The 27,499-nt window shown below is 39.8% G+C and overlaps 1 protein-coding gene across 3 annotated transcripts in view; it reads left to right on the forward strand.

Annotated features, from left to right (window-relative positions):
- Window positions 1-1,147: 1,147 nt before the first annotated feature.
- ccdc66 (coiled-coil domain containing 66) overlaps window positions 1,148-27,499 on the forward strand; it is a 72,951-nt gene continuing 46,599 nt past the window's right edge. The window contains exons 1-6 of one of the 3 annotated variants that reach the window (XM_043708098.1): window positions 1,148-1,312; window positions 4,536-4,692; window positions 19,137-19,162; window positions 21,631-22,057; window positions 23,294-23,480; window positions 24,299-24,402. In XM_043708098.1, coding sequence (XP_043564033.1) covers window positions 1,295-1,312; window positions 4,536-4,692; window positions 19,137-19,162; window positions 21,631-22,057; window positions 23,294-23,480; window positions 24,299-24,402 — 919 coding nt within the window. In that variant the 5' untranslated portion in view covers window positions 1,148-1,294. Of the gene's footprint in view, window positions 1,313-4,535; window positions 4,693-16,476; window positions 16,542-19,136; window positions 19,163-21,630; window positions 22,058-23,293; window positions 23,481-24,298; window positions 24,403-27,499 lie in introns of all 3 variants that reach the window. The other 2 variants (XM_043708099.1, XM_043708100.1) reach the window with 2 other exon arrangements.

Consider the following 27,499-nt stretch of genomic DNA (forward strand, 5'->3'; position numbering starts at 1 on the left):
CATTTATCTCTGCACCCTGGAGGCTACCTGCCTCTATTCCCAATGAAGGGCTTTTGCCCAAAACATCAATTTTCCTGCTCCTCAGATGTTGCCTGACCTGCTGTGATTTTCCAGCACCACTCTGATCTAAACTCTGGTTTCCAGCATCTGCAGTCCTCACTTTTGCCTGCTCACAATGGGGTCTACTCTACATTGAAGGAAGGATATGTTGGTGCCAGTGTTGGACAGGGGCGTACAAAGTTTAAAAAAAAATCACAAAACACCAAGTTATAGTCCAACAGGTTTATTTGGATTTTGTAAGCTTTAGTCCCAACAAGAGCAGCAACAGAAACATGACTGGCAAAACTACTTATAACTTGTTCCAAATAAACCTGTTGAGACTATAACTTGGTGTTGCATGACTTTTAACTTTGAAGAAACAAAGTATAGACTGTCTGACTACTTCACAGAACACCTACATTCTGCCTGCAAAAAAAAAGACCAAGTTTCCAGTCACCTGCCACTTCAACACGCTATCCTGTTCCCTGGCAACATTGCTGTCTCTCAGGTTTAGTACAAGATTCCAGCAAAGTTCAGTACAAGCTGGAAGAACAACACCTAATCTTTCACATGGGGACACTACAACCCTCTAGACTCCACCCCAAGGCATAAATTTTCCTACTACTCACATACTGCCTAGCCTGCTGTGCTTTTCCAGCAACAAACTCCCACCTCTGGAGTCAATATCAAGTTCAATAACTTTAGGGCCTGAGCTCTCCCAGGTCCTACCCCCCCCCCCCAAATCCCCACACACCAGACCTTGTTACCACATATTCTGCCATTACACAATACCTATTGTTAGCCACTAACGGTCTCCGTTATCAGCTATTCACCCTCCCAGCCAGATCGTTATCAACGCTTTTGTTTTCCTCTCTCTTCGGGCTGCCTGCCTACCGTTTACTCCATAACCCCGCCTTACCGCAATATAAACCGACATTTCCTTAAACTAACTTGAATTTCTCCTCACAAATCCTACCAGACCTGCTGAGCTTCTGCAGCAATTTCGGCTTTTGTGTCTAAAGAACGGTATTGCCCATGCGCAGACAGACATGGGAATATGTGCTTTGCTGATTGGTGGGAGTCGGGCAACGGTTGTGACCAATCAGAGAGCCGTTTATTGCGTGAGTTCAGTAACGGGTGATATGGAGTTTGTGACGGATGGGAGCTAGGCAGCGGGCCCGGAGCGAGCGGCGGCGGCGGCTTTCCACTTTACTGGAACCTTCCCCTTCCTTTCTCCAAACAGCTTATATGACGAATGTGCCATGAATTTGGGGTAATTTGTGAAATTTTTAAATGTTAAAAAAAAACCATGTTCGTTATGAGGAATAGCCCATTTCCGACCCCCCGCACCCGGGTTGTGAAGTCGCTGAAGGTGGTATTACGGGCTGACCGAAGCCAGGCTTATTCCTGTGAGCTGGCGATCGGGGAACAAGTTTCCATCGGAAATCCAGTGTAATCGCCTAGGTCGTGAGATAGGATAAGGCAGCCGATTGATGTGTTTGTTTCTAAATCAAAAAAAAAATCACTCTTACCACTTTTCCAGGGCAGCAACTTGTTTTTTTTTATCTCGGCAAATACTACGGTCATTTTGCACACCCAGAATGTTAACGTTACAGCACCTGGTCACTATCACCTGATGAAGGAGCGACGCTCCAAAAGCTAGTGTGCTTCCAATTAAACCTGTTGGATTATAACCTGGTGTTGTGTGATTTTTTTAACGTTACAGCAGTTTTGGCTCGCGACAGGAATGCCTAATTCACCAGATTATCCTCTCCCGTCCATCAGCACTGTGAGGACGTTGGCCCTGGCTCTGTCCACGTGCAATCTGTTGACACATATAGGTTCATCCCCCAAACATAGAACTTGTCCCACTGTCTGAGCAATTTAAACCCCTTGCTGTTTTTCCAGCTCTGTCCCAAGAAATACTATAGACATCATTACATTTTAGTTCCAGCTTGCTTCATTCCCTTAAATCTACCTGGATGGTCTGTTCCCTGTTTTTTACCTGTGGTTGTACCATTGATGTGGAGGTAACGGGGTGGACAATCCTGATGAAGGGCTTTTGCCCGAAACGTCAATTTTGCTGCTCCTTGGATGCTGCCTGAACTGCTGTGCTCTTCCAGCACCACTAATCCAGAATCCAAAGTCAGAAGTCAAATGACACCAGCTTATAGTCTAAGATGTTTATTTGAAATCACAAGCTTTTGGAGTGGAGCCCCTTCATCAGGTGTTGTGTGATTGTACCAATATAGAGAAGAATCTCTGATTACTGATCTCCTCAAAGTGCTTTGTAGCTGCTTAGTGACATCTTCTACACTGAAACGAGGCAGTATTCCATTTGAGAATCATGTCTGTGGCTGCAGATACACTGCTTGTTCCTCTAACAATAGAATCCCTAAGACTGGTGCTTCCCAATTATTTTTTCCTGATCCTAAGGTCCAATAGACTTGCTTCTGGCTGCTATCACTTCTACATGTTTTCAGAATTAGTTGCAGAGTGAAATGCACTCTGGAGACTGCTACGTTACCTATCTGATAATCTTTGCATGTGTAACCTTAAACTATGATTGACTATGTACAGTACTGTGTTTTAACATATACTGTTCTACAAATGTACCAAAGTGGCACCATGGGCTACTTGGGCTCTCAAAAACAGAATTTGAACTCTTCCAGCTAATGATAGCTCTTGCACACGTAGTTCTCCAGGATCAAAAATTGTCCTGGTGTTCCCATTTGGAGAAGCATATTGAGCTGACTAGATTGAGGTGCTCTGCCATGTCTCCCATTTATTGAAATTGAATTTCAGAAATTAAACTCCACTATTAATCATAAGATTTAAAACCTGATTAGTTATTCTATTTCCGTATTGTAGATGTTTACATTAATGCTTGCCTGCTGTACACACCTTCCTCTCCATTGATTAGCATCTCTTTGATGTTATTCTTGTAATTTCTACCCAGGTTAAGGTGGGTGAGGGGGGCTCTGCGCATCTACTGTGTCAAGCCTTCTAGGAATCTTTTATGATGTGATAAAGTTGCCTTAAATTCTTTTAAATTCCAATGAGTATGGCTTGACATACTCAGCCTTGCCTCATAAACAATCCCTCCACACCCAGTATCAGCCAAGTGAACCTTCTCTGGACTGCTTCCAATGCCAATATATCTTTCCTTAGGTAAGGGGCCCCAAAACCTCACTACTTTTATACACCATTCCCTTCAAAATAAAGGGCAACAATTCATTTATCTTCCCTATTAGCCTAGTGTTTTGTATTTCCTGCAAAAGGATTTCTGAATCCCTTATTTGTATTTTTTCTCCATTTAAATATTATTCAGTTAACCTATTCTTCCTGTCAAAGTGCATGACCTCACATTTTCTAACATTTTATTCCATCTGCCAAGTTCTTGCCAATTTGCTTAACCTGTTTTCCTCTGCATATTCTTTATGTCATCCTCATCACTCGCTGCATCACCCATCTTTGCGTCATCCAAAAACTCGTTTATAGTACATTCATGTTCCTCAGCCAAGTTATTACTATATATTATGAATAATTATGGCCCCAACACTGATCCTTTTGGCATTTCATTAGTTAAGGGTGGCCATCCTGAAAATGCCCTGCATAGCCTAACGTGCTTTCAGTTAGCCAATTCTCCATCAATCCTAATATACTACCTCCAACACTACGGGCTCTTGTTAAGTAGCCTAATGGGAGATACTTTATCAAATGCCTTCTGAAAATCCAAATATATTATATCCAAGCTTCCCTTTATCTATCCTGCTTGGTAACTCCTCAAAGAATGCTCGTAAATTTGTCAGGCATAGTTTCTACTTCATGAGGCCATGCTGACTTTGCTCGATCATTTTATGTACTTCTAAATACTCTAATATTATTAGAGTATTTATTATTCTTCATAATAGATTGTAACATTTTCCCCAATAAGACACTAAGCTAACTTGTGACCTGTACTTGTGTGTTTTTATCATCTTCTTTCTAAGTAAAGGTGTGAAATTGGCAGTTTCTATTCCTCTGAAACTTCGTATCCTTAGACGATTTCTACCAGTACATCCACTATCTCGGTAGCTACTTCATAGAGTCATACGGAAACGCCCTTCAGCTCACCATGTCTGTGCTAACCAAACTACACTAATCCTATTTACCTGCACTTGTTTCATTGCCTATTATGTCCTGATGTTTTAAGTGCTCATCCAGATGCTTCTCAAATGTTGAAAGAGTACCTGCCTCTATCACTCTCCTGGGCATATTTCTACCACTGTCTTGGTGAAAAGCAGTTTCCTCAGATTTTGTCTAATCCACTTACTCTTCACCTTAAACTTATGCCCTATGTTCCCTATGTTATTTGACTTGTCTGTCACTGGAAAAAGATTCTCTGAATCTACCTGATCAATGCCTCTAAATTTGAATATTCCAGTCAGATTCCGCATTCGCATCCCCAAAAAAGGGATAATATATCCAACCTATTCCATTTCTTCTCATAACAGAGACTTTCCATCCAGGCAATATCATGGTGGATTTCCTGTGCACCCTTTCCAGTGCCTTCACATCCTTCTGATAATGTGACCGGAACTGTACATAGCAGTGCTCATAAAGTTGCAACAAGACTTCCCTGCCTTCTTGAACTGCTGCAATCCATCTACTGTGAGTTGACCCACAATGCCATTAGGGAGGGAATTCGAGAATTTTGACCCAACAGCAGTGAAGGAATGGCAATATATTTCCAAGTCAGGATAGTGAGTGGTTTGGAGAGAAACTTGGAGGTGGTGGTGTTCCCATATACCTGCTACCCTTGGTCCTACTAGATGGAAGTGATCATGGGTTTGGAAGGTGCTCTCTGAGCATCTTTGGTGGATTTCTGCAGTACATCTTGGAAATAGTACACATTGCTGCTACTGAGCCTCAGTGGTGGACAGAATGGATGATTGTGAATGTAGTGTTAATCAAGTGGGATCCTTTGTCGTAGAGCCATACAACACGGAAACACACCCTTTGGTCCAACCAGTCCATGCCGAACATAATTCCAAACTAAACTGGCCCCACCTGCCTGCTCCTGGCCCTATCCCTCCAAAACTTTCCTATTCACGTACCCATCCACATGTCTTTTAAATGTTGTAATTGTACCTGCATCCACCACTTCCTCAGAAAGTTTATTCCACGCACGCACCCTCTGTGTAAAAGAAAAATTACCACATATCTTTTTTAAACTCTCTCCTCTCACCTTAAAAATGTGCCTCCTAGACTTGAAATTTCCCATCTTGAGGGAAAAAGACAACTACCATCAACTCTATCTATACCTCTCATTATTTTATAAACATCTATCAGGTCACCTCTCCTGCATGATGTCAAGCTTCTTGAATGTTGTTGGGATCGCGCATATTTAGGCAAGAGGGGAGTACTTCATTACGTTCCTGACTTGTGCCTTGTAGATGGGAGTCAGGAGATAAGTTACTCACCAGAATATTCCTAGCTTCTGACCTGCTCTTGTCCCATTGTATTTATGTGGCAAGTCCAGTTTAGTTTCTGGTTGATGCTAACCATGGGATATTGATAGTGGGGGATTCAATGTTGGTAACACTATTGATTGTCAACGGATGGTGATTAGATTTTTTTTAATGGTAATGGTCATAGTGTGGCATTTGTGTGACATGAATGTTACTAGCCACTTGTCAGCCCAAGACTGGATATTGTTCAGATCTTGTTGCATTTGAAAATGGACTGCTTTGGTGTCTGAGGAGTCACAAATGGTGATGAACATTGTGCAATCATTGGTGAATATCCCCACTTGTGACCATATGATGGAGGGAAGGTCATTGATGGTGCCGCTGAAAGTGGTTGAACCTGGGACACTTTCCTGAGGAACTCTTGCAGAGATGTCCTGGAGCTGAGCTGACTGCCCTACAACAACCAGGGCCATCTTTCTTTCTGCCTATCCCTTCGAAAAGTCACATACCCCGACTGTTTAGTTCCCAGATTGGATCTTGTAACCGTACCTCTATAATGGCTATAAGATCATACCCATAAGCCAGTGTTTGTGCTATTAATTCATTTATTTAGTTCTAAATACTGCATATGTTCAAGTAAGGAGCCATTACTTTTGCTTTTGTCCATTTTTCCCCCTTTTGACCCTATTTACTGCTTTTCTTTATGTACACTCTGTATAATTATAGTGTTGGTTCTTTTCACGAGGTTTCACACGCAAGATGCAACTTGCACACACCAACTTCAGCAAACAGTTAAAGTTTATTATAGCTTGTACAAGCTAGGTGAACCCCCCCCACCGGACAATCTTCACTGGCTTGCGAAGTTGAGTCAAACGAGGCCCCGAACAAAGGAAACACAGCCCCTTTATACAAGTCAGTTGGTAATGCTCATAGGTTCTCCGGCCCCGTCTCCCTGCCCTCCGCCCCCCCAAAAAATCCCAGATACAATGGTAGAATGATTTCCTGATTCCGTGATTCCCCATGACAATGTAGATGTGATATGTCCCAGCTTTGAGGCGGCCCATCAAACTAGTTCTGGCTCCACTACTTCCCTGGACAACGTAGGTGTGATATACTTCAGTATCGGGGTGGGGGGGTGGGGGGGTTGGGGGGTTGATCACACAAATTAATTTGATTGGCTGGGGGATGGCTATGAAAGCATTTCTGAATGGAAGGGACTGAATGAGAGTTTAATTTGAAACTAGCAGTGGAGTAGTAGTAATTGGCTGCCCAAATGAAGTGTGGATTACAATGGATAGTCATGTAAATTCCTGCATGCTATCTGTGAGACAGAATGTCGCCCCCACCCACTTCCAGAGTGTTTAGCTTTTTAGAAAAAGATAGTACAATTTAATCTTTTAACATTACAATAGGTCTGAAGCTCTTCTGTTTTTCAGTCTCTTTCTCTCTTCGCCTCACTTGTAGCCCATCTCTCTGTGTCCCACCCCTTGGAAGTTTCACTCCGTCTTTGACTCCTTCCTCTACCTTCACTGTCTGTCCGAGTCTATTGGTTTACCCCATGCATCCCCTACCCCTAAGCAACAGCCCCCAACCCCACTTCTACTCCACTCCAACCTATCCCAGCAATTGTCTTGCAGCCTCATCTGTCATCCCAGGTAGTCTTTGTCCGTCACCCTGCCTTAACTTTCTCCCCAATTCTCTCCACTCTATTTACAGAACCAAGTTTTCTCTGATTAGTCACCTCCAATGAATTTTCCTAGGCAATTTGAGGACTTTGAAGAGCAGACCTGACTTTTGTTCACGTGCATTTTCAGCACTCATTGTTTTTGAGATGGTGGTAGATAGACTTTTGACTAACAATGGGTTTACTGCTATTGGAATAGTCGATTGTGATGTTGATGTTGTAATTGGATCAGCCATGACCTAACTTATTGATTGGCAGAGCAGGCTAGAGTGGCTAGAGTTCATATTCTCATATGTTCATGGGATTTTAAAGCTGGAGTATTGTAACAACAAAAAGTTATAAAATACCTATGAACAGTCTTTCAAGGTAGGAGAAAGTGAGGTCTGCAGATGCTGGAGATCAGAGCTGAAAATGTGTTGCTGGAAAAGCGCAACAGGTCAGGCAGCATCCAGGGAACAGGAGAATTGACGTTTCGGGCATAAGCCCTTCTTCAGGAAAAGGGCTGAAGAAGGGCTTATGCCCGAAACGTCGATTCTCCTGTTCCCTGGATGTTGCCTGACCTGCTGCGCTTTTCCAGCAACACATTTCGAGTCTTTCAAGGTAGCCAGATATCAAAAAGAGGTGAGCTATAATTAATAATTGAGAGGTCAATTGATTAGAAAAATCAAGGAAAGGTCAGAAACAGTTTGCTTAGGGAGACACTACTGTTGATGATAGAAGTTGGAGGCTTAAGAATTACCCTGTGTTTAGGCTAATGGGCTATGAGTTTTACTACTTAGATAGGAATTACCATTTCATACTGTAATGTAGCTAACATTTAGTATTTTAGCTGTAATATATAGCATGATTTGTGAGGATAGTAAATGAGGACTTTCGATGAGTTCTCAAAATGCACTTTACTCTTTCACAAAAAAATTCATTCAATTAATATTTTGTGAAATGTCTGAATCTCTATATGAATAGAATCATGTCTGTTGCTTGTATATAACATGACACAGCATGTATGGCATAGAAACAGGCAATGTAGCCCAACCAGCTCATGCTTCCTCCCATCATACTGACCATTTATGTAAAGTTTGCAGTTAGATGGTGTAGTGGACAGTGAAGAAGACTCTCTCTCAATACAATGGGATCTTGATCAGATGGACTGAGGAGTCGTAGATGGAATTTTATTTTTAGATAAATGGGAGGTGTTCCATTTTGGGAAAGCAAACCAGGGTAGAACATGTATAGTTAGTGATAGGGTCCTGGAGAATATTGCCAAACAAAATAATCTAGGGGTGGAGGTGATAGTTATTTGAAAGTGGAGTTGCAGGTAGGCAGGATGGTGAAGAAAGCATTTGGCACGCATGCCTTCATTGGCCAGAGCATGGATATAAGAGTTGGTACACCATGTTGCAGCTGAATGGATAATAGGTGAGGCCACCTTTGGAATACAGTACTGAGAAAATCTGATGATCTTTCTTTAGGAAGGATGTTATTAAACTTGCAGTGGTGCAGAAAACATTTACAAGGATGTTGCCAGGACTGGAGTTATAGAGAGAGGCTGAACGGTCGAGGGATTTTTACCCTAGAGCATTGGAAGTTGAGGGATGACCTTATGAAGAGGCATGGATGAGATGAATAGCCACGATCTGTTTTTCTAGGGTGGGGGAAGTCCGAAACTAGAGGCATAGTTTTAAGATGAGAGGGGAAAGATTGAAAAAAGACCTGAGGGATAATATTTTCATGCAGAAGATGGTATGTGTGTGGAAAGAGCCTCTAGAGGTTGTGGTACAGGTGGGTACAATTACAACATTTAGAGTCATAGAGATGTACACCACAGAAACAGACCCTTCAGTCCAACTTGTCCGTGCTGACCAGATATCCTAACCTAATTCAGTTCCATTTGCCAGCACTTAGCCCATATTCCTCCAAATCCTTCCTATTCATATACCCATCTAGAAGCCTTTTAAATGCAGTAATTGTACCAGCCTCCACCACTTCCTCTGGCAGTTCATTCCATACATGCAGTACCCTCTGCCTGAACAAGTTGCCCTTTGGGTCCCTTTTATAGCTTGCCCTTTTCACCTTAAACCTATGCCCTCTAATTCTGGACTCGCCTACCCCAGGGAAAAGATTTTGTCTATTTATCCTATCCAATATCCTCATGATTTTATAAACTTCTATTATGGCCACCCCTCAGCCTCCAATGCTCCAGTGAGAATAGCCCCAGCCTTTTTAGCCTCTCCCTAGAGCTCAAATCCCCTAATCCTGAGGCATCTGGATAGATTTATTAATAGGAAGAGTTTAGACGGATGTGGGCCAAATGCTGACAAATGTGACTAGGGCAGGTTGGAATGTCTGATTGGCATGGGCGGGTTGGACCAAAGGGTCAGTTTCATGCTGTATGACTCCGACTCTATCTATTTTCTTTCTTATTTACCTAGTTACATCTGCCACTGAGTTAATAAAAGTCAGGCTTTTCCTTCATTTGTTTAAAGATAAACAGACTAACAATATACTTCAGGCACTGATATATTTTCAACAAGTTAAAAATCACACAACACCAGGTTATAGTCCAACCCATTTATTTGGAAGCACTAACTTTTGAAGTGCTGTTGCTTCTTCAGGTGGTTGTGAAGCAACACCATAAGACACAGAATTTATAGCAAAAGATTAGTGATGCAATGATACATTGAACAAACCTAAATTAAGTCTTTCATCTTTTAGAATGGATTTTCTGGTTTTGGTTCTTTAATATGTAAATCCCAGAACTCCTTTTAAGTTACATTCTCAAGATAATTCTAAGGTTTTATAACAAAAGATGACATCTCAGCTTCGACAATGCTTTAAAGGTGTGAGTCAGACCAGTCTTGAGTCAGACTGGTTCTGTTTTCAAAGTGGAATTTCCAAATATTGTATGGATTCACTGCCTGCATTGACTGCTTGCAGGTTCTGCATTTCTTTGAGTAAAATAGAATGTTTCTGCCAATACAAATTTGCCCCATAAACTTATATGTGTGTGCACCTAGGAGAGAGAGAAAGAAAGACGGTGAGTGTACATGAGAGTGTATGTTTGTCTGTGTGCAAGCTTAGTAAAGTGTGAGTGTGATGGAGCTTGAGAGAGTGCATGTGTGTGGAAGGTATGGTGTATTTAAAAGAGAGTGTATAGTGCAGCGTGGTCATCTGCAGTGCGACATGAACTCAAAGTCCCGGTTGAGGCCATTTTTGTGGGTACTGAACTTGGTTATCAGCCTCTGCTCAGCCACTTTGCATTGTTGCCTATCCCAAGGTCCACCTTGGAGGATGGTCACCTGAAGGTCCTAAGACCACTGAAAAATTCCCCAACTGGGAGGGAACACCCCTGCCTGGTGATTGTTGTGTGGTGTCCATTCATCTGTTGCTTGGTCTCGCCAATGTACCATGCATTGGGGTATCCTTGCCTTCAGTGTATAAGATAGACAGCGTAGGCTGATTCACGTGAGTAACTGCTGCGTACATTTTGGGTGGTGTCCCCACGTGTAATGGTGGTATCTGTGTTGATACTCTGACACGTCTTGCAGTGGTTGCCATGACAGAGTTGTACGGTGTTGTGGTTGATGTTGTCCTGAAGGCTGGGCAGTTTGCTGCTAACAGTGATCTGTTTAAGCTTTGGCGGTTGTTTAAAGGTGAGAAGTGGAGGTGTAGGGAAGGTCTTGGCAAGGTGCTTATCCTCATGTGTTGTAGGCTGTGAAAAGCATGGCATAATTTTTCAGCTCCTGGGAAGTACTGGATAACAAAGGGTACCTTAGCTGCTGCAACCTATATCTGTCACCTGAAGAGGTAATTACTGTTTTTCACTGTGGCACGTTGGAACTGGCAATCGACAAGTTGAGCATTGTACCCTGTTCTTATGAGGGCATCCTTGAGCACCGTCAGGTGTCCGTCATGTTCCTCCTCCTCTGAACAGAACAGATCCTGTGTATGCGTAGGGCTCGTCCATAGGGGATGGCTGTTTTAATATGTTTAGGGTTGAAGCTGGAGAAGTGCAGCATCATGAGGTTATCTGTGGGTTTGCGATAGAGTGAGGTGCGGAGGTGTCCATCTATGATGGAGATGCATGTGTCCAAGAATGAGACAGATACTAAAGAGTAGTCCATGATACATCCGGTGGGATGAATCTCGTTGATATCACTGTGTACTGAGGAACCTTGATTATTTGAATCTTGATTATCTGAATATTGGATTATCCGAAGGTGATTTCTTGGTCCTGCAAAAATGTTACATCAAAGAGTAAGTGTATTCAATTTACCTGTACTAAAGATGCTATGAGAACACTGGCAAAAACAAAAAAACACAAGCATCAGTGACTGGATTTTTTTTAAAGGTAAGGGTTGTTACACAGCCTTTTGCAAGAGTAAGTATTTTACAGTATTCCCGGCACTTTACTGGGCTGTTCATTTAAAAAGAAAGGCTGAGAACATAAGCGCATGTGCGAGGAGAGGCTTCCATCTTTCTATCACTAGACTGCGTTCCAAGAAATTGATACTGTTTCTTTATCACTACTCCTAAATCCAAGTTTTCTTCCACTGTACAAACGATAAATTACCTCATTTATTTTCCTACCAAAGTGGACTATCTCACATTTAACTGTATTGAACTTGATTTGCCAATTATTTGTTCATGGTCTTGCGTTCATAGAAGCTGTTTGGGACCTTGTTTAATGCTGGGATTTCGTGGTAAGGTTTAGTTCTTATTTTAACCTCTAATTTGCAGACGTAAGGATTAATTTGTTTAAATGGCAGACTCATTAAAATTATAGATTTAAACAAATTCTTTGGTGGAGCAGTGTTATATCAGTATGGCTTCCCCTGTTTAAGCTAAAATCGATTATCTGAACGAAATAGTGCCCGCCCATCTGGTTGGGAGAACAGAGGTTCCTCTGTAGTAGGAAATAGAACCAGTCTGACTCTCACCTTTTTAAGGCATTGTCTGAACTGAGATGCCACCTTTTGTTATAAAACCTTAGAATTATCTTGAGAATGTGACTTAAAAGGAGTTCTGGGATTTACATATTAAAGAACTGAAACCAGCAAATCCATTTTAAAAGATGAAAGACTTAACAATCTAGGTTTGTTCAGTGTATCATTGTATCACTGTAATCTTTTGTTAAAACTTCTGTGTCTTATGGTCCTGCTTCACAACCACCTGATGAAGAAGCAGCGCTTTGAAAGCTAGTGTTTCCAAATAAACCTGTTTGACTTTGTCCACCCTAGTCCAACACCGGCTCCTCCAATTCAAATTTGTACAGTCCAAAGAAACACTGATACGTTTTAGCAAAGCTGCGGATTGGATTTTTTAAAAGGATGCATTAATGTTGGGAAATGGGATGAATTGACTTTTTATTTCAAATTGTGGATTGTTTTAATTAGAATGTAGCAAATTGTCTATGCTCTGTCTTAGAATTTATAACGCAGTCAACATCTGAGCAGATTTTGCAGAGCATGTTGTTAGCTCAGGATTGATCTGTAACCTTCTCGGCTGGGCTGTTATAGAGCATCAACTAGAGTTTGGGAATTGTAACAATATTCATAATGTTATAACCATATTGAATCTTAATTAGGACACACAGGTTGAGCAGAATTTCTAGAAAATTGAACTTAATTGTAGAAAAAGAAAGCATTGTATTCAGCTTGGATTTTTTAAGGACCTTACTAACCTATGGTACAAGTCTGAATGTTTGCTTTATCACTACTCCTAAATCCAAGTTTTCTTCTCCTGAACAAATAATAAATTACTTCGTTTATTTTCCTACCAAAGTGGACTATCTCACATTTAACTGTATTGAACTTGATTTGCCAATTATTTGTTCATCATTATGCAAGTTTATTAATGTCCTCTTGTAACTTTTTTTGTATTCCTCAATATTGCCTATCTCTCCCAATTTGTTGTCATACACAAATAGGAATTGTGTGTTCTTGATTCCGAAGCACAAATTGAGAGTGTAATTTGTGAACAATGTCGGTCCCATCACTGACTTTTGTGGAGCTTGCACCTTCTGTCATTCCGGATAACTACCTTTTATTGCTCATCTGTGCTTTCTGCAGGCCAATTAACAATCCATTTTGCCATTTCTCCCTTTCATGATAAAGGGGTCTAGAAAATCCAAATAAATAAAACTTACTGCATAGCGATTGTCTACTTTCTCTATTACCTCCGGTAAAGGCTCACAGAAATGCTTCTAGTGATCATGATTTTCAATTATATTGATAGATTAGAGAATTTAGGATTTGCAGTTGTTGTGGGTATGTTCGCTGAGCTGGGAATTTGGATTGTAGATGTTTCGTCCTCATTCTAGGTGACATCTTCAGTACTGAGGAGCGTCCTATGAGTCTGTTTACCTCGATTAGCCAAAGAAAGAATAGCCAACCTCTTGGACAAACAGACCAAATGACATGACTGGGAACCAATCAACAAGGACGGTATACTCAAACTACCGGACCTGTGCTTGGCAACACACCTCATATTCAATAGCCAGATATACAGAGAAATCAATGGGACACCTATGGGCTCACCCATCTCTGGACTTGTAGTAGAAGCAGTGATGGAAAGACTAGAACGAATAGCCCTCCCTCTAATCTGATCCAAACTTTGGATCAGATACATGGATGACACTTTTGTAATAATTAAAAGGACAGAGATCAAGAACACATGCCTGATTATCAACACCATGCTCACAGGGATCAAATTTACGAGAGAGGATGAATTTAACAACCAACTCCAATTCCTGGATGTGATGGTAGAAAGAACACAATGGGGAATGCACAACCAAAGTTGAGAAAGAGAATCCCCATACAAGGAACAGATCCTGAATTATAACAGCCACCATCCAAACTCTCACAACTGAAGCTGCACTAGGACCCTATTCAAAAGAGCTACAACGCAATGAACTACTCCCGACCTGCGAAGAGAAGAAGGACACCTCTCCAAGGTCTTTGCCAAGAACAGATAATGCCGCAACTTCACCTGCAGATGCCTGGCAGACAAACAATGCGATGACGACATGCCACAACCCAAGACACTAACTATTCTACATTCAATAAAAAAAAAGTCTGGAATCTGACAGCCAGACCCCTCCGACCATTTGGATTTATCACAGCACATGAACCAACAGCCATGCTCAGACAACTCATCAGAACAAAAAACCCAATAACCATCAAGTGCAGGTCAAATGTGGTGTACAAGATTCCATGCAGAGACTACATGAAACATTATATGGGACAAACAGGTGGACAACTAGCAATCCACATCATGAACATCGACGAGTCACTAAATCCCATGACCAGCTGTCCTTAGTATCTGTACACACAAATTCAACTGGGACAACACAACAATAATAGGACAAGGCAAACAGGATAGCCAGAGAATTCCTAGAAGCTTGGCACTCATCCATGGACTCCATGAATAAATACATTGACCTAGACCCAATATACCAACCACTGCAACAAGCGACTGGAACCGGCAACCAGAGGTAGTGGGAATAAACCAAATAAATTCCAACCTACACAGTATAACAGCGCTTCACAGGAGGTGCCACAGTACTGAGGATGTTACCTAGAAAGGGCATGAAACATTCTCAGTTCAGTTAATATACCTTCAACAACCGCAACCGGCACCTGATCTACAAATCTTTATACAAACGTAGAATTTAGGAGTGTTTTCCTTGGAGGAGATCTGATAAAGGTATTTATCATTTTGAGGAATCTGGGGAGAAACTAAACCAATTGGTGGAAGAGTTGAGAACAGGATGGCACAAATCTAAGGTAAATGGAAAAAGAAACAATGGTGGTGTGAGCAGAAATCTTTTCACACAATGTGGTTAAGATCTGGAGAAGGTGGAGGAGGCAGGATTGATTAATGCTTTAAGAGCGAAGTGGTTTATTATTTGGAAAGAAAAAATGTGCAGAGTTCTGGGAAAAAGCTGGGGAATGGCATGAAGTATACTGCTCCTTTGGAGATGTGGCACAGATGGGCTGAATGGTCTCCTGTGATTTTATGATCTTAAAAAAGAAGTCAACAAGCTGGATGCTGCAGCTGGCCTTTTCTGCTCATGGTCAACAGTAAAAATATTAAATTAAAATAGATTGAAACTAATCACCATTGATCCTTTGGACCACTGATTAGAATGGTTTTGGAATTGGTTGCTTTTTTATGTACTTTCATTCCAGATAATTATTTGCTGTATTATATGAACCCTGTGCTCTTTAGGGTCAACTATGCTCTTTAAGGTCAGCTTTATGTACTGGACTCTTTGTTTTCCATCAAAATGTACCATTTTTCATCTTGGCTCCAAGGCCTTATTACCTGCCAAAAGAAGCCTAAAACAAACCATGTATTATGGAGAAGAGGGATTGGTGGGAGAGAGGCCAATGCTTTTGCCTTCTACAGTTGCTTTGCAAAGAAGCAACAAACAATGTTGATCAGTAGTTACAAAATCTAAGTGGGAAAGACATTACATAGAAAAGCAAATTGTTGGAAAACTCGGCATGTCTGGCAGCAAGTGTGCAGAGAAAGCAGAATGTACATTTCAGGTATTTAAGACAATAAAAAAATGCCTTCCTTATGTGCACTTTAATGGGAAAAAAAAACTACATTTTGGAGATGCAACTCCATACATTTTTGTATACTCTGCAAAAATGAATTTCAGGACTAGAGAGTGTTGCTGAACCTTGGAATGCAGGTTCATAGTTCCTTGAAAGGAGATAGAATGGTGAAGAAGGCATTTGGTATGCTTTCCTTTATTGGTCAGAGCATTGAGTATAGGAGTTAGGAGGTCATGTTGCATCTTTACAGGACATTGATTAGGCCACTTTTGGAATATTGTGTGTAATTCTGGTCTCCTTTCCATCGGAAGGATGTTGTGAAACGTGAAAGGCTTCTGAAAAGATTTGCAAGATGTGCCAAGGTTGGTGGATTTGAGCAAAAAGGAGTGGCTGAACAGGCTGGGGCTGTTTTCCCTGGAGTGTTGGAAGCTGAGGAGTAACCTTATAGAGATTTACAAAATCATGAGGGGCATGGATAGGATAAATAGGCAAAGTATTTTTCCTGAGGCCGGGGAGTCCAGAACTATAGGACAAATGGCACTAGATTAGGTTAGGATATCTGGTTAGCGTGGACAAGTTGGACCGAAGGGTCTGTTTCTGTGCTGTACATCTCTATGACTCTGTCTCAGAACAACAGCTTTATACAAACCTGAATAATGTAATCTAAGTGCAAATAACTGTTTTCAAATATTTTTCAAATGCATTATGCATACTAACAAATTATGCTTACTTGCAGGGATGGTTTGAAACTTGAAACACATTTTTTTGATGGAAAGCCTAAGTTAATTTTAGCACCTTTTGGTAAGTGTTAACTAAGTAACTGACGTAACCTTATAAGTTCACCCGTCATAAACATCACCATTTTGGGCGTAGCAAAATCTCCTCTTCCTTGTTGAATAGGGAGAATAGAAATAATACAATTGTCCCACATTATTTGTGCAGATTATGCTCTGTTTGCACAATAATTAGTAGGTTCCAGTTCCAGACCACTTTTACCTATTTCAAAAAAAAAAGGGGGAGCGGTGGGGAGGTAGTGTGCATTAGTGAGCTGATTAATTTTTAATCATGGCATCTGTGACAAAGCTGTGTTCTATCTATCCTCTGTAAGATGTACTACTTTGCTTTTTATTCTGTTAGCAAAGTAAAGTCTGAAGACTTTCAATATTTCAGCCCACTTGTGCAGCAAGTTCTTGTTCCACTTATGAGGAGCATTTTAAAAGTGGTATCAAAACTGATTGAAAAAAACTAGGTCACTGCCTTTGAACAAGTACCGAGAGAAGACCAAAGCTACTCGCTCCAAAAGAAAACAATGTAATTAATGATACTAGTCCGATACTAATCTGGGTGTAAAGTCATTGTATACAGTCTTGGAATTCCATGTAAAGATCCTGCATGATACTTTATGAGGAGGAAATAAAGAACAAAAATTTAATGTAAAACATGTTTTTAAGGAATTGATTTCAAATTTGTTATCTCCATTTGAATGAACATAAACACATGATTTGGCATAGCACCTTAATGAAGTCATAAGAGAGTCCAATCCCAGTTATCCATATTTTCTATCAGCAAAGCATTCCGCTTCGGATCATGGTTGATCACTAGTATATATACTGCCAGAAGTCAGAAAATAATATTGAGCAGGTCTCTGGCATTTGCCACTGTCTATTTAATTAAATTGTTGAAACTAATGTCTGCCCTGCCAGGTTAGAGATTCACTACTGGCTGTGTGAGGAGCTTGTTAGCTCAGCCCAATCATCCTCAGTTGCTTCATCAATGACCTTCCTTTCGTTGTAAGATTGAAATTGGGGTAGTTCAGTGATGATTGCACAATATTCAATATCATTCGTGATTCCTCACAACCTTTACGCAGCAAGACTTGGAAAATGTTTATTTTGAGGTGTTGATAAATTGTGTGCGACATTCAACTAACACAAATGCTAAATAATGACTGTTGCCAAAAATAGTGAAACTAGTCATCTCCCATTGACATCAGTGATTTGATTACAACTGAATTCTTCACTACTAATAATCTGAGTTCACCATTTACTAGAAATTTAACTGGACTAATCATGTAAATACTGTGGCTACACAACCAGGTCAGAGGCTAGAAAGCCTGCAGCAAGTAACTCACTATTTGCCAGACACAAGGGAGTAGTGTAATGGATAACGTTCCCTGTTTTAAAAAAATAATAATTTTTTTGCTACTGTGTGGATCTCCAAGGTCTGTGTGCAGCAGTAGCTTCAGGGTGTAGAAGCCATTTATCAACATGTCAATTGACGTGTCCTGAGCTTCTCAGCAGCTATGTGGCAGTACAGCTTAGAGGAAACATTGGTGGAATTCTCCTTATGTATCTGGATGTTTGCAGTTCCAACAACACTCATGAAGCTTGGCACAATGCAGGTTAAAGTTGGACTGAGACACCAGCTATCAGCTTTACCATTCTCTTCAACCATCGCCGACATTCAGTGACAACAGTGTGTGCCATATGAAATATGCACTGCAACAACATGCCAAAACTGTTTCAACAGTACCTTCCAAATTTGCAAACTCTACCTAGAATGACAAATAGCAGATGCATGGGAATATCAGCACACTCAGGATTTCTTCCAAGACACACGTCATCCTGATTTGGACCTATTCTTGCATTCCTTCATTTCATTTGGTTAAAATCCTAGAATTACCTTCCTAACAGTACTCTGGGTATACCCAAAGAAAAGGAACTGCAAACATCACCTTTTCGAGGGCAAGTAGAGTAACAAATTCTGGCCTTGATGGGGTGCTAACATCCCATGAAAGAAGAAAAGAATGTAGTGTTCTGATTGCCTGGTGATTGTCCTTGTTGATAGTAGCATTAGCAAAATAGAATTAACCTTTGGTAAGCTTGTTTCCACCAGTAGTACTTGTAATACATAACTTTATATAATCTGTTTGTTTCTGCTGTTAAATGCTATGGTGTGACCTGATGTCCTCTAATTTTTGCGTTTATTTCACTTTGTGGGTGATGGTAATATTTCCATTGGGCACCAATTTGTCAATATAATAACCAGAATATGCTCATGTCATTTACATCCATTGTGTGATGATTTAAACTACACTGGAATAGATTTATTCATTAGTCCTTGTTCTAGCATTTCTTACTTTCAAAGTTTTGATTGGGAGCCTTGGGACCAAGTTTTAACCTTTCCCCAAGTGGGATTGGTTTCACACGTGTTCTTCTTTCCCACCATTTTTGCTTTCTTGGTTTCCAGAGGAGTGGCAGCGTAAAATAGGTGGAAGTCTTGCTTTTTGTTGGCATAATTGGGTGATTATAGTAGTTCTAGCAGAGTATATTTAATTTGGAAATGCATTCTCTTTACTGTTGTGTAATTTTCATGGCTGGTCTAATCTTATTACAGATGCTTCATCAAAAGATATTAAAAGGGTAAGTGCTCTAATCTAATTCATCTGCAATGGTATCAGAAAAGAATGTCAATAACAACATTCCAACCCTGCACCATTGATGTCAAAATTGAACTGATGGCTACCCACCTGCTTACGAAAGAATTTTGAAATTAACAGAAGCAAAATTTGATCTCCAGATTACTTCTCCCCAATGCTCAGCCTTCCTGTTGGAAGTCACAATAACAATAAAATGCCTACTATTCCTTCCCCGCTCAGATAAACTTAAAAACTCTACTTCTCGTTGAAACAACAGTTGACTCATTCTGTGTTGCATAATGTTTGTGACTCTCAAACTGAGGCTAATTCACTTTCCAGTAGTCCCTCCAATTTAATACATGCAGAAACATCTCCCTAAACCACTGTTGATGCAAATGCCACCTCCCAGAATTCATTACGAATAATTAGGGAAGAGTCACTATGCAGCCCACTGAGTTAGATGGTAACTCCCATTTCTCCTTTCACTTGTTCTTTCCCTTTTTTGTCGTCTTTCCCTAAGCTGCTGTTCAGCTTCCACCTCTACCTCATCTGCCACGACTTGCCTTTCCTTGTTTTTGGAAATTTATTTAAAATTACCAAAGGAAGTGGTATGATCCAGCTGATGTTATTATTGGGCAAGTCTGATTCCCAACTGAAATGTGATTTGATAGATCATGTTTTGTTTTGGTTTTAACAAGATGGTGTCTCACTGAAATATAAGCATTCAGAATTGCAAATTTGGTTTCAAAATAAAGAGGAAGTTTATTAAGCAAAAGAAATTTAAGATAAAGTTGAGTAAATCAGTGTACTTATAATGAAAACTTAAGATATTTGAAACATGTGACAAAAAATATTCCCATCAATCCCAATATAAACCTGTATGATACCCATGGTCCCCCTTGTACAATATTCACACCAGATTAAAAAAAAATCTTTCTAGCACCTTTGGTTTAATTAACTGTGACGTCCACTCCAGGTCGGGAAAATTTGATAGCCTCATTGTGGAGTATTCCTAAATCTGATTTTACATGTTCACAGATTCACATAACCTCATCAGGGTTTTATTCAAACACTTTGGTCTGGAACTATTGCTAAAATCCTTGCTGTAAGAAAATCTATTTTTACTATCTTCTCCTTTACTCAGGAGAACTATTTTCATGCAAGAACATCTGCAGCAAAATTAGAAATTACAATTTTGTCTCGCTTAAAAACATGCAATTCATGAAGTCACTACCAGAAATCAATTGATTCACCAGTTGTTTACCTTTCTCGGTTGTAAAGTTCTCTCTTAATATGCACAAAAAACCCATAGTTGGGTCAACTAATTTCCTCTAGCTGTTTTAAAATAAGTTATGATGGTTACAGAAACACTTGCAAATTAATCATTTAATCTCTTAAGACATAGTAAACCTATATATCGTAATGTCTACATTGCAGAAGCATACACATTGCTTTGTTTGTTATGGATTTGTATACATACAAATGACAAATCCTTAGCAGAGATTCAGAATTTGAAATTATGCAGAAAGTTGAAAGGAAGTTGGGTTTACTTTCTTCTCCAAAGTTGAGGTGATTGAATTGAAATTTGTGGATTTTCAATGAAAAGTTGATGAAAGTTAATCCAGGTGAAAGGTACAAAATAGGAACAAAAACACCATTACTTTGGCAGAATCTTTGCCCAGAAGAATCTTGTGGAATAGTTCTCAGAATTTTAGAAGTGTGGCAATGCAGGAGGATGCTATTCAGCTTGGGACGTCTGCACTGACTCTCTGATGAGCATCAAACTGCTGTTCTTCTGTCCTCTTCCTGTAAGCGTGCAGATTGTTTGCTTGTTCCTTTTTGAATAACTATCTAATTCCCTTTTGAATGCCTCAACTGAATCTGCATCTACCATCTCTTGGACCCACGCTAACCACTTGTTATGTGAGAATGTTCCTCTGATTTTTTTTGTTTTATTTAATATTTTAGATTAGTGCCCTCTTGTACCCATTTGTAAAGAGTTGGGAACATTTTCTCCCTATTTATGCTGTCCATTTGTGATTATGATAATTCAATCCGATCTCCTTTCAGACTTTTCCAAGAAAAAAAACAGTCTAAATATCTTCAATCTATTTTCATAACTGAGTTTCCTCATCCCAGTGACCAAAGAAAAGTATTGAAAGAGAAAATATAATTCTGTTCATTTAGTGTACTTTTAGAATGAATAGATTAAAGGAAATGGTACAGAATGGATTAATTGGATGGAGATAGAGATCAATAGACAATCTTTTTTTAAGATGTTCATTGAACTGCATATCATTGATTTTTTTTAAACTTTTGAAATGTGGCATCTCTTCATCTTAGCTTTGTAGAAGATAATGTAAGTTGTAATGTGTTGGCATTCTGCAATGTGATATCTGAATGTGTTTTAAAACCTTACACAAAGAGGAGTTTCTAACAAAGTAAATGCTCACCATTCTATATGTTTGGCAGATAAAATACAAGAATAGAACAACAACGCATCAGCTGAGATCTAAAGTTTTACAAGAAGTTCCTTCAACTGCTGAACATAATTCAAAGACTGAGAGGCTATTACTGAAACATGCTGTAAATTACACTACTGTTGGATCTGGGAAAGGACCAAATACAGAACAGTTGATTGTAGATAAAAAAACTGATAAAAGCAAAAACAACAGTGACACGACTCTCAAAAATGGGCAGTCTGGAAATAAAACTACTGTGAAGAAACATGTTGCCACTAAGCAACAACCAACAAAGAAGCAAAAGATCTCCTCTGAGGTGTTAAAAGAGAGCTTGGTATGTCTGACCCAAGAGCAACTCCAGCAAATTCTTGCATCTGTAAGTCAAGTGAGTGGAAATTCAAACCAAAACCAGCAAAGAGACAAGAGTTCAAAGCCAGGTTGGTGTTATGGCGGCCATTGCTTTGGCATCAAACATTTCAGCAGGAATTTATTTTCTGTACTTGCAGTTGCAAATGCTGTGGCTTCAACATCTTTCCTCTGCTGCCTGTCCTGTTGAGTATTTGCAGATTTTTTTAATTTCAGATTTTAAGCATTCACAGTATTTTGCTATTATATTAGCTTTCCTCTGATATTATTCCCAAATGGTAATTCTTTACATTTAAAATTGGGCATTGAGTGTCAGTAATTTCTGTTTATTCTATCATCCATTTGAAGATGTATGAGGCCATTTGCAACAACACAAGCTGTCACGTTGGCTGAAATGAGGTGATGTGTTCATAGAAGGTTGTCACATACAACATTCTGAAAGTAATGATCTAAAGTGGGCTTCCCCCAGCCCACCTATTTATCTCTCAGCCTCCTTGGGCTCCCCTCCCATTCCTGATGAAGGGCTTATGCCCGAAACGTTGACTCTCTTGCTCCTCGGATGCTGAAAAATGTGTTGCTGGAAAAGTGCAGCAGGTCAGGCAGCATCCAAGGAGCAGGAGAATCGACGTTTCGGGCATGAGCCCTTCTTCAGGAATGAGGAAGGTGTGCCAAGCAGGCTAAGATAAAAGATAGAGAGGAGGGACTTGGGGGAGGGGCGTTGGGAATGCGATACTTGGAAGGAGGTTAAGGTGAGAGTGATAGGCCGGAGAGGGGGTGGGGGCGGAGAGGTCGGGAAGAAGATTGCAGGTCAAGAAGGCGGTACTGAGTCCGAGGGTTGGGACTGAGATAAGGTGGGTGGAGGGGAAATGAGGAAGCTGGAGAAATCTGCATTCATCCCTTGTGATTGGAGGGTTTCCTAGGCGGAAGATGAGGCGCTCTTCCTCCAGGCGTCGTGTTGCCATGGTCTGGCGATGGAGGAGGCCAACAACTGCTGCCGCGACATTTAAAACAAAACCCTCCGGATCCTCGGATGCTGCCTGACCTGTTGTGCTTTTTCAGTAGTTCTAATTCTGCAGTCCTTACTTTCTCCTGCTGTTCTTTTACTGTTGCAGAGAATAAAGTATCAATAGTCTCTTTTTTTTGAAAATTGTTGAGCTTTTTCCTTAAATGTAATATTTTAAACAAGATATCACAAATACCAACTTTAAATTTGATGATGGCATTATTTTTACCTAACAATTTTCACTTGTCCAATGTACACAAAGGACAGTTATCAAGAATTTCTGCTTTGTTTTCTTTCTTATCAGGTAAAGAGGTTAAAGAAGCTGAGGGCGCATGTGAAGATAATGCAACCAAACCAAAGGAATTTCTCTGTACCAATAATGAGGGTTCAAAAGACAATAATTCATCTCAAAATGCACAAGCCATTTGTAAATTTGTAGCAAATGTTGAACAAGCAAACTCATTGCAAACTGATAAGACAATGGCTGTTAGGTAAGTACTGGTTTAAAAAAAAGCAAATGAGTACTGTCTGAATGTAAGTAAATCAAAAGCCTCAATTTCAGTATCATAATCTTCAATACCAGACTGCATAATTGTATTATGGTACATTATGTTTACGAGGTAACGTATAGAGATTATGATGTCATTTGATATATTGAGTGATCTCTGTTATCAACAGTTGGCTTCAGTCAAGCAGTATCTTGATTTTGGAATTTTCATTGTTGTTCTTCCTTTGGCCTTGTCCCTTTTTATGTCAACCAGTCTCCTCCAATATGTCTGCAGTCACTTAATTCTAGCTTCTTGGCATCCTCCTTTTTGGTCACTCCACTATTGGTGGCCATGTCTTCCACTTCATAGGGTTTTGGAGTTGTGATCCTGCACTTAATTGTCTTTTTACCTTTCCTCCTTGACACTCTTTGCAAGCTAGCTCTTTTACGAAGCTTTTGGTCATATTGCCTAAGATCTCCTTATTTGGCTGAGCAACATTTTGTTTTGCTACTTCTGTGCAGTGCTGAGGAACGTTTTAATGATATTAAATGTTCGGTGTAAAAACTAGTTATTGTTTTATATCACACTCTGAATGGAGATGTTGACATAATCAGTTAAATGTATTACTAGATAACCTATAAATGACATGGCTTTTGAACTGAGTACAGTTATTTACAACGAATGTGATATCGCTACTTGCTCCATAGAGAATTCAGTTGATTTTACAATTGCATTGCAAATGTAATTTTCATTTAAACAAGAGCAGAAAACAAATTATATACTTCTGGTTTTTTTTATGTGAATGGCATTACTTTGAACAGCACATTCAGCCAAGTCAGTGATGGTCTTTTCAGGCACCTTGGAGAACGAGACAATGAAAAGGATCAGTTGGAAGCGAAGAGACTCCAGTGGAAAAAAGAACTAGGTACATGATGATCCATGTCTATTTCTGTTTTTTTTTAAGAAGACCTCACATGTATCATTAAATGTGAAAATTCAGGCATTGCTGTCAGAGTTACCCTATTTCAGGATGTGTGACTGGGATACCCTCCAGTCTTCTGTTCTAAGGTACTTTGTTGAAAGAAATCCATGTAAAAGACTAAATCCATGTAAAATCCATGTCACTAAATAATGCAGATAAAGTTAGTAACTGTGCTTTCAGACATAAATGATTTTGTTTCAACAACATGACAAATCATTACTGGAAAGTCATCTTTCTGCATTGAATATTTAATTGTACAAATATGGAAGCTCATTCCTTCAAATTTTAAATAGTTTTGGAGATTTTAAGTGGGGAAACAAAAATACTGTTTTCTGCTTTTTATCTTTCTCCATCTCTCCTTTTTCTGCCATGTCCCTTTTATTTATTGTACATGATTTTACATTAAACCAGACAGGAGATATAAGATTTAATTCAGTCTTTGGGCCCAATTTTAACTGTCTGCTACTCGATGAGTTTTGAATTAGTTAAAATCTTGCTTTGTCAGCCCTCCTGAATATGGATGTTTGAAGAGCTACATTGTTGCTTGCCTTGCTCACACAAGCCTCATCATGTTGAGAGCACTGTACTGGATGAAGTGCCCAGTGATGCTAGCTGCTGTTCAAAAGCCTATGAAAAGTCTGTGTAGGCCTTTGTTCTGTAACTAAGATAACTTTATGATTGATTTCATTTTGTAGATCATCAATGTCACTTGGAAGTGAGGAGGATTTTTAGATCAAAAAATGGGAGACATTTAACAAATGCACTTTGCATTAGGTTTTTCTGATTAGAGAGGAAGTAAATTCTGAAGTGGTAGCTAGTAATATGATAGTATTATAATGGGTAAAAAGACATTTATATCAAAATTATTTGAGTTAGAAGAAGACAAATCTACAGTCTGCAACCAATTATATGTTGAGAGATGTTTTATGCATTCAGGGAATGTGGACATCACTGACTATGCCAGAATTTATTGCCCTTCTCTAATTGCCCAGAGGGCAGTTAGAATCAATCACATGGCTGTGGTCTGGAAATAGGAAGGAGGAAACTGCTGAGGTCTTAGACATGCTATTCCTAGGCTCCAGGGGACTGGAGGATGGCTATAGTGCCTATATTTTAAAAGGAAAAGAGCTAAATCTTGAAATTAATAACTAATGAGCTTAAAATCCATGGAGAAAATAATGAAATTACCGCATGTATAGGTAAAGACCAAGCAGAATCCGCCAAGATCAATGCGATGATTGTAATGTACTTAGTCTGGACAAGGCAACACATAGTAGATAAGTTATTTGAGAAGATTAAAAGGTATGAAATTTCAGGGTAGATAGCCAACTGGATTAGAAATCAGTCAGAAGGATCATAGAATTAAGCGTGAGGTGATACATTGTGATTAAGAATGAAGAGAAAATTATTGATGGGGGAAAATGGGCATAATATTGTGGAACAATGGAGTTGAAGGTATAGTCACATAATAAAAGCGGGAATTCAAGTCGATGAATTTCTTTTGAAAAAGTCGTGCAATTCTGTTTAAGATTATAAGCCAAAGTTTTTTTTTAACTATGAGATACCTACATTTCTATATAAAATTGTAAAACCTCAATTCAGGTTGTTAGTTGGGAGGTCATGTTGCGGCTGTACAGGACATTGGTTAGGCCACTGTTGGAATATTGCGTGCAATTCTGGTCTCCTTCCTATCAGAAGGATGTGAAACTTGAAAGGGGTCAGAAAAGATGTACTAGGATGTTGTCAGGGTCGGAGGATTTGAGCTATAGGGAGACATTGAATAGGCTAGGGCTGTTTTTCCCTGGAGCGCTGGAGACTGAGGGGTGATCTTATAGAGGTTTACAAAATCATGAGGGGCATGGATAGGATAAATAGATAAGGTCTTTTCCCTGAGGTGGGGGAGACCAGAATGAGAGGGCATAGGTTTAGGGTGAGAGGGGAAAGATATAAAGACTTGGGTTCATTTTTATACACTTAACACAGGTTAGAGGTAATGTGACAGAAATATTTGTGATTGAAATATTGGACAAGATAAATGAAATCAAGTTGTTTCTGATGTCGAAAAAACTAGAGACGGTAAATGCAATTAAAGCAATGTTGGAGACACTCAGCAGGTCTGTTTGCACATTGAAAGGAGAAACAGAGTTAAGTTTTCAAGTCGAATATCACTTTTCAGAAATTAAAGTCCTAGAAAGTGATGGCTATTATGCTTTTGACAAAGAGGGGAGAACAATAAGTGGAACAGGTGAATGTAGCCAGAGCAAAATGCAAAAGGAATACAAATGGTAGTAGAGGAATGATATATGTCTGCAGAATATATGTTAATGGTAGGTGTTCAGACTCAACCTTGCAACCATTATGCTGGGAAAGTAGTTTTAGGGTGGGTGGGAGATGATGGTCGTGTGTGGTGATGGTGTTGTAAGTAAATTAGACGTCATAGAACACATGTTTCCTGACTGAAGTTGTTGAGTTCAATGCAGAATCCTGAGGCTGTACAGTGTGGAAAATGAGGTGCTGTTTCTTCAACATGCAAAATTGACCTGTTTTCCACATCTAATGCCACACCTATCCTGCATTTCCATATTTTCTCTACTACTTTTGCCTACTGTGCTGGGCACCGTCACCCAGGGTTCTACTGACTTTTCCTTCCTCACTCCAAGTCACTTACTCAAACTCACAGCTACCTTGTTATTGATCCTTCATTTTGCCAAGGTAACTCTACAGCTCTTGTTTTGAGTCTTTTGCCGCCACTTCCTCCTCCTTGAACAAACTTTTTACTGTCTTCTATTTCATTTTTCTCTGGTACAACATTTGCCAATTGCAAGGGTTGCAAACTTGAGTGGTCTACTGAACTTCACACTTCTGAATTTTCTGGGTAGGTAAATGTAGCCTTCAGATTTCTTCAAGACCTTATGCTCCACATCTCCACTCAATTTCTGTCACCACCTATAGCCATCCAATCCTCTACTAACTTTGTGCTGCTCCAACTGTAGAGTCTTACGCTTCCTTGGCTCTATCATTCATCCTATTTCCTGCAGTC

The sequence above is a fragment of the Chiloscyllium plagiosum genome, chromosome 18 (genome assembly GCF_004010195.1).
Source record: "Chiloscyllium plagiosum isolate BGI_BamShark_2017 chromosome 18, ASM401019v2, whole genome shotgun sequence".
Lineage (NCBI taxonomy): Eukaryota > Metazoa > Chordata > Chondrichthyes > Orectolobiformes > Hemiscylliidae > Chiloscyllium > Chiloscyllium plagiosum.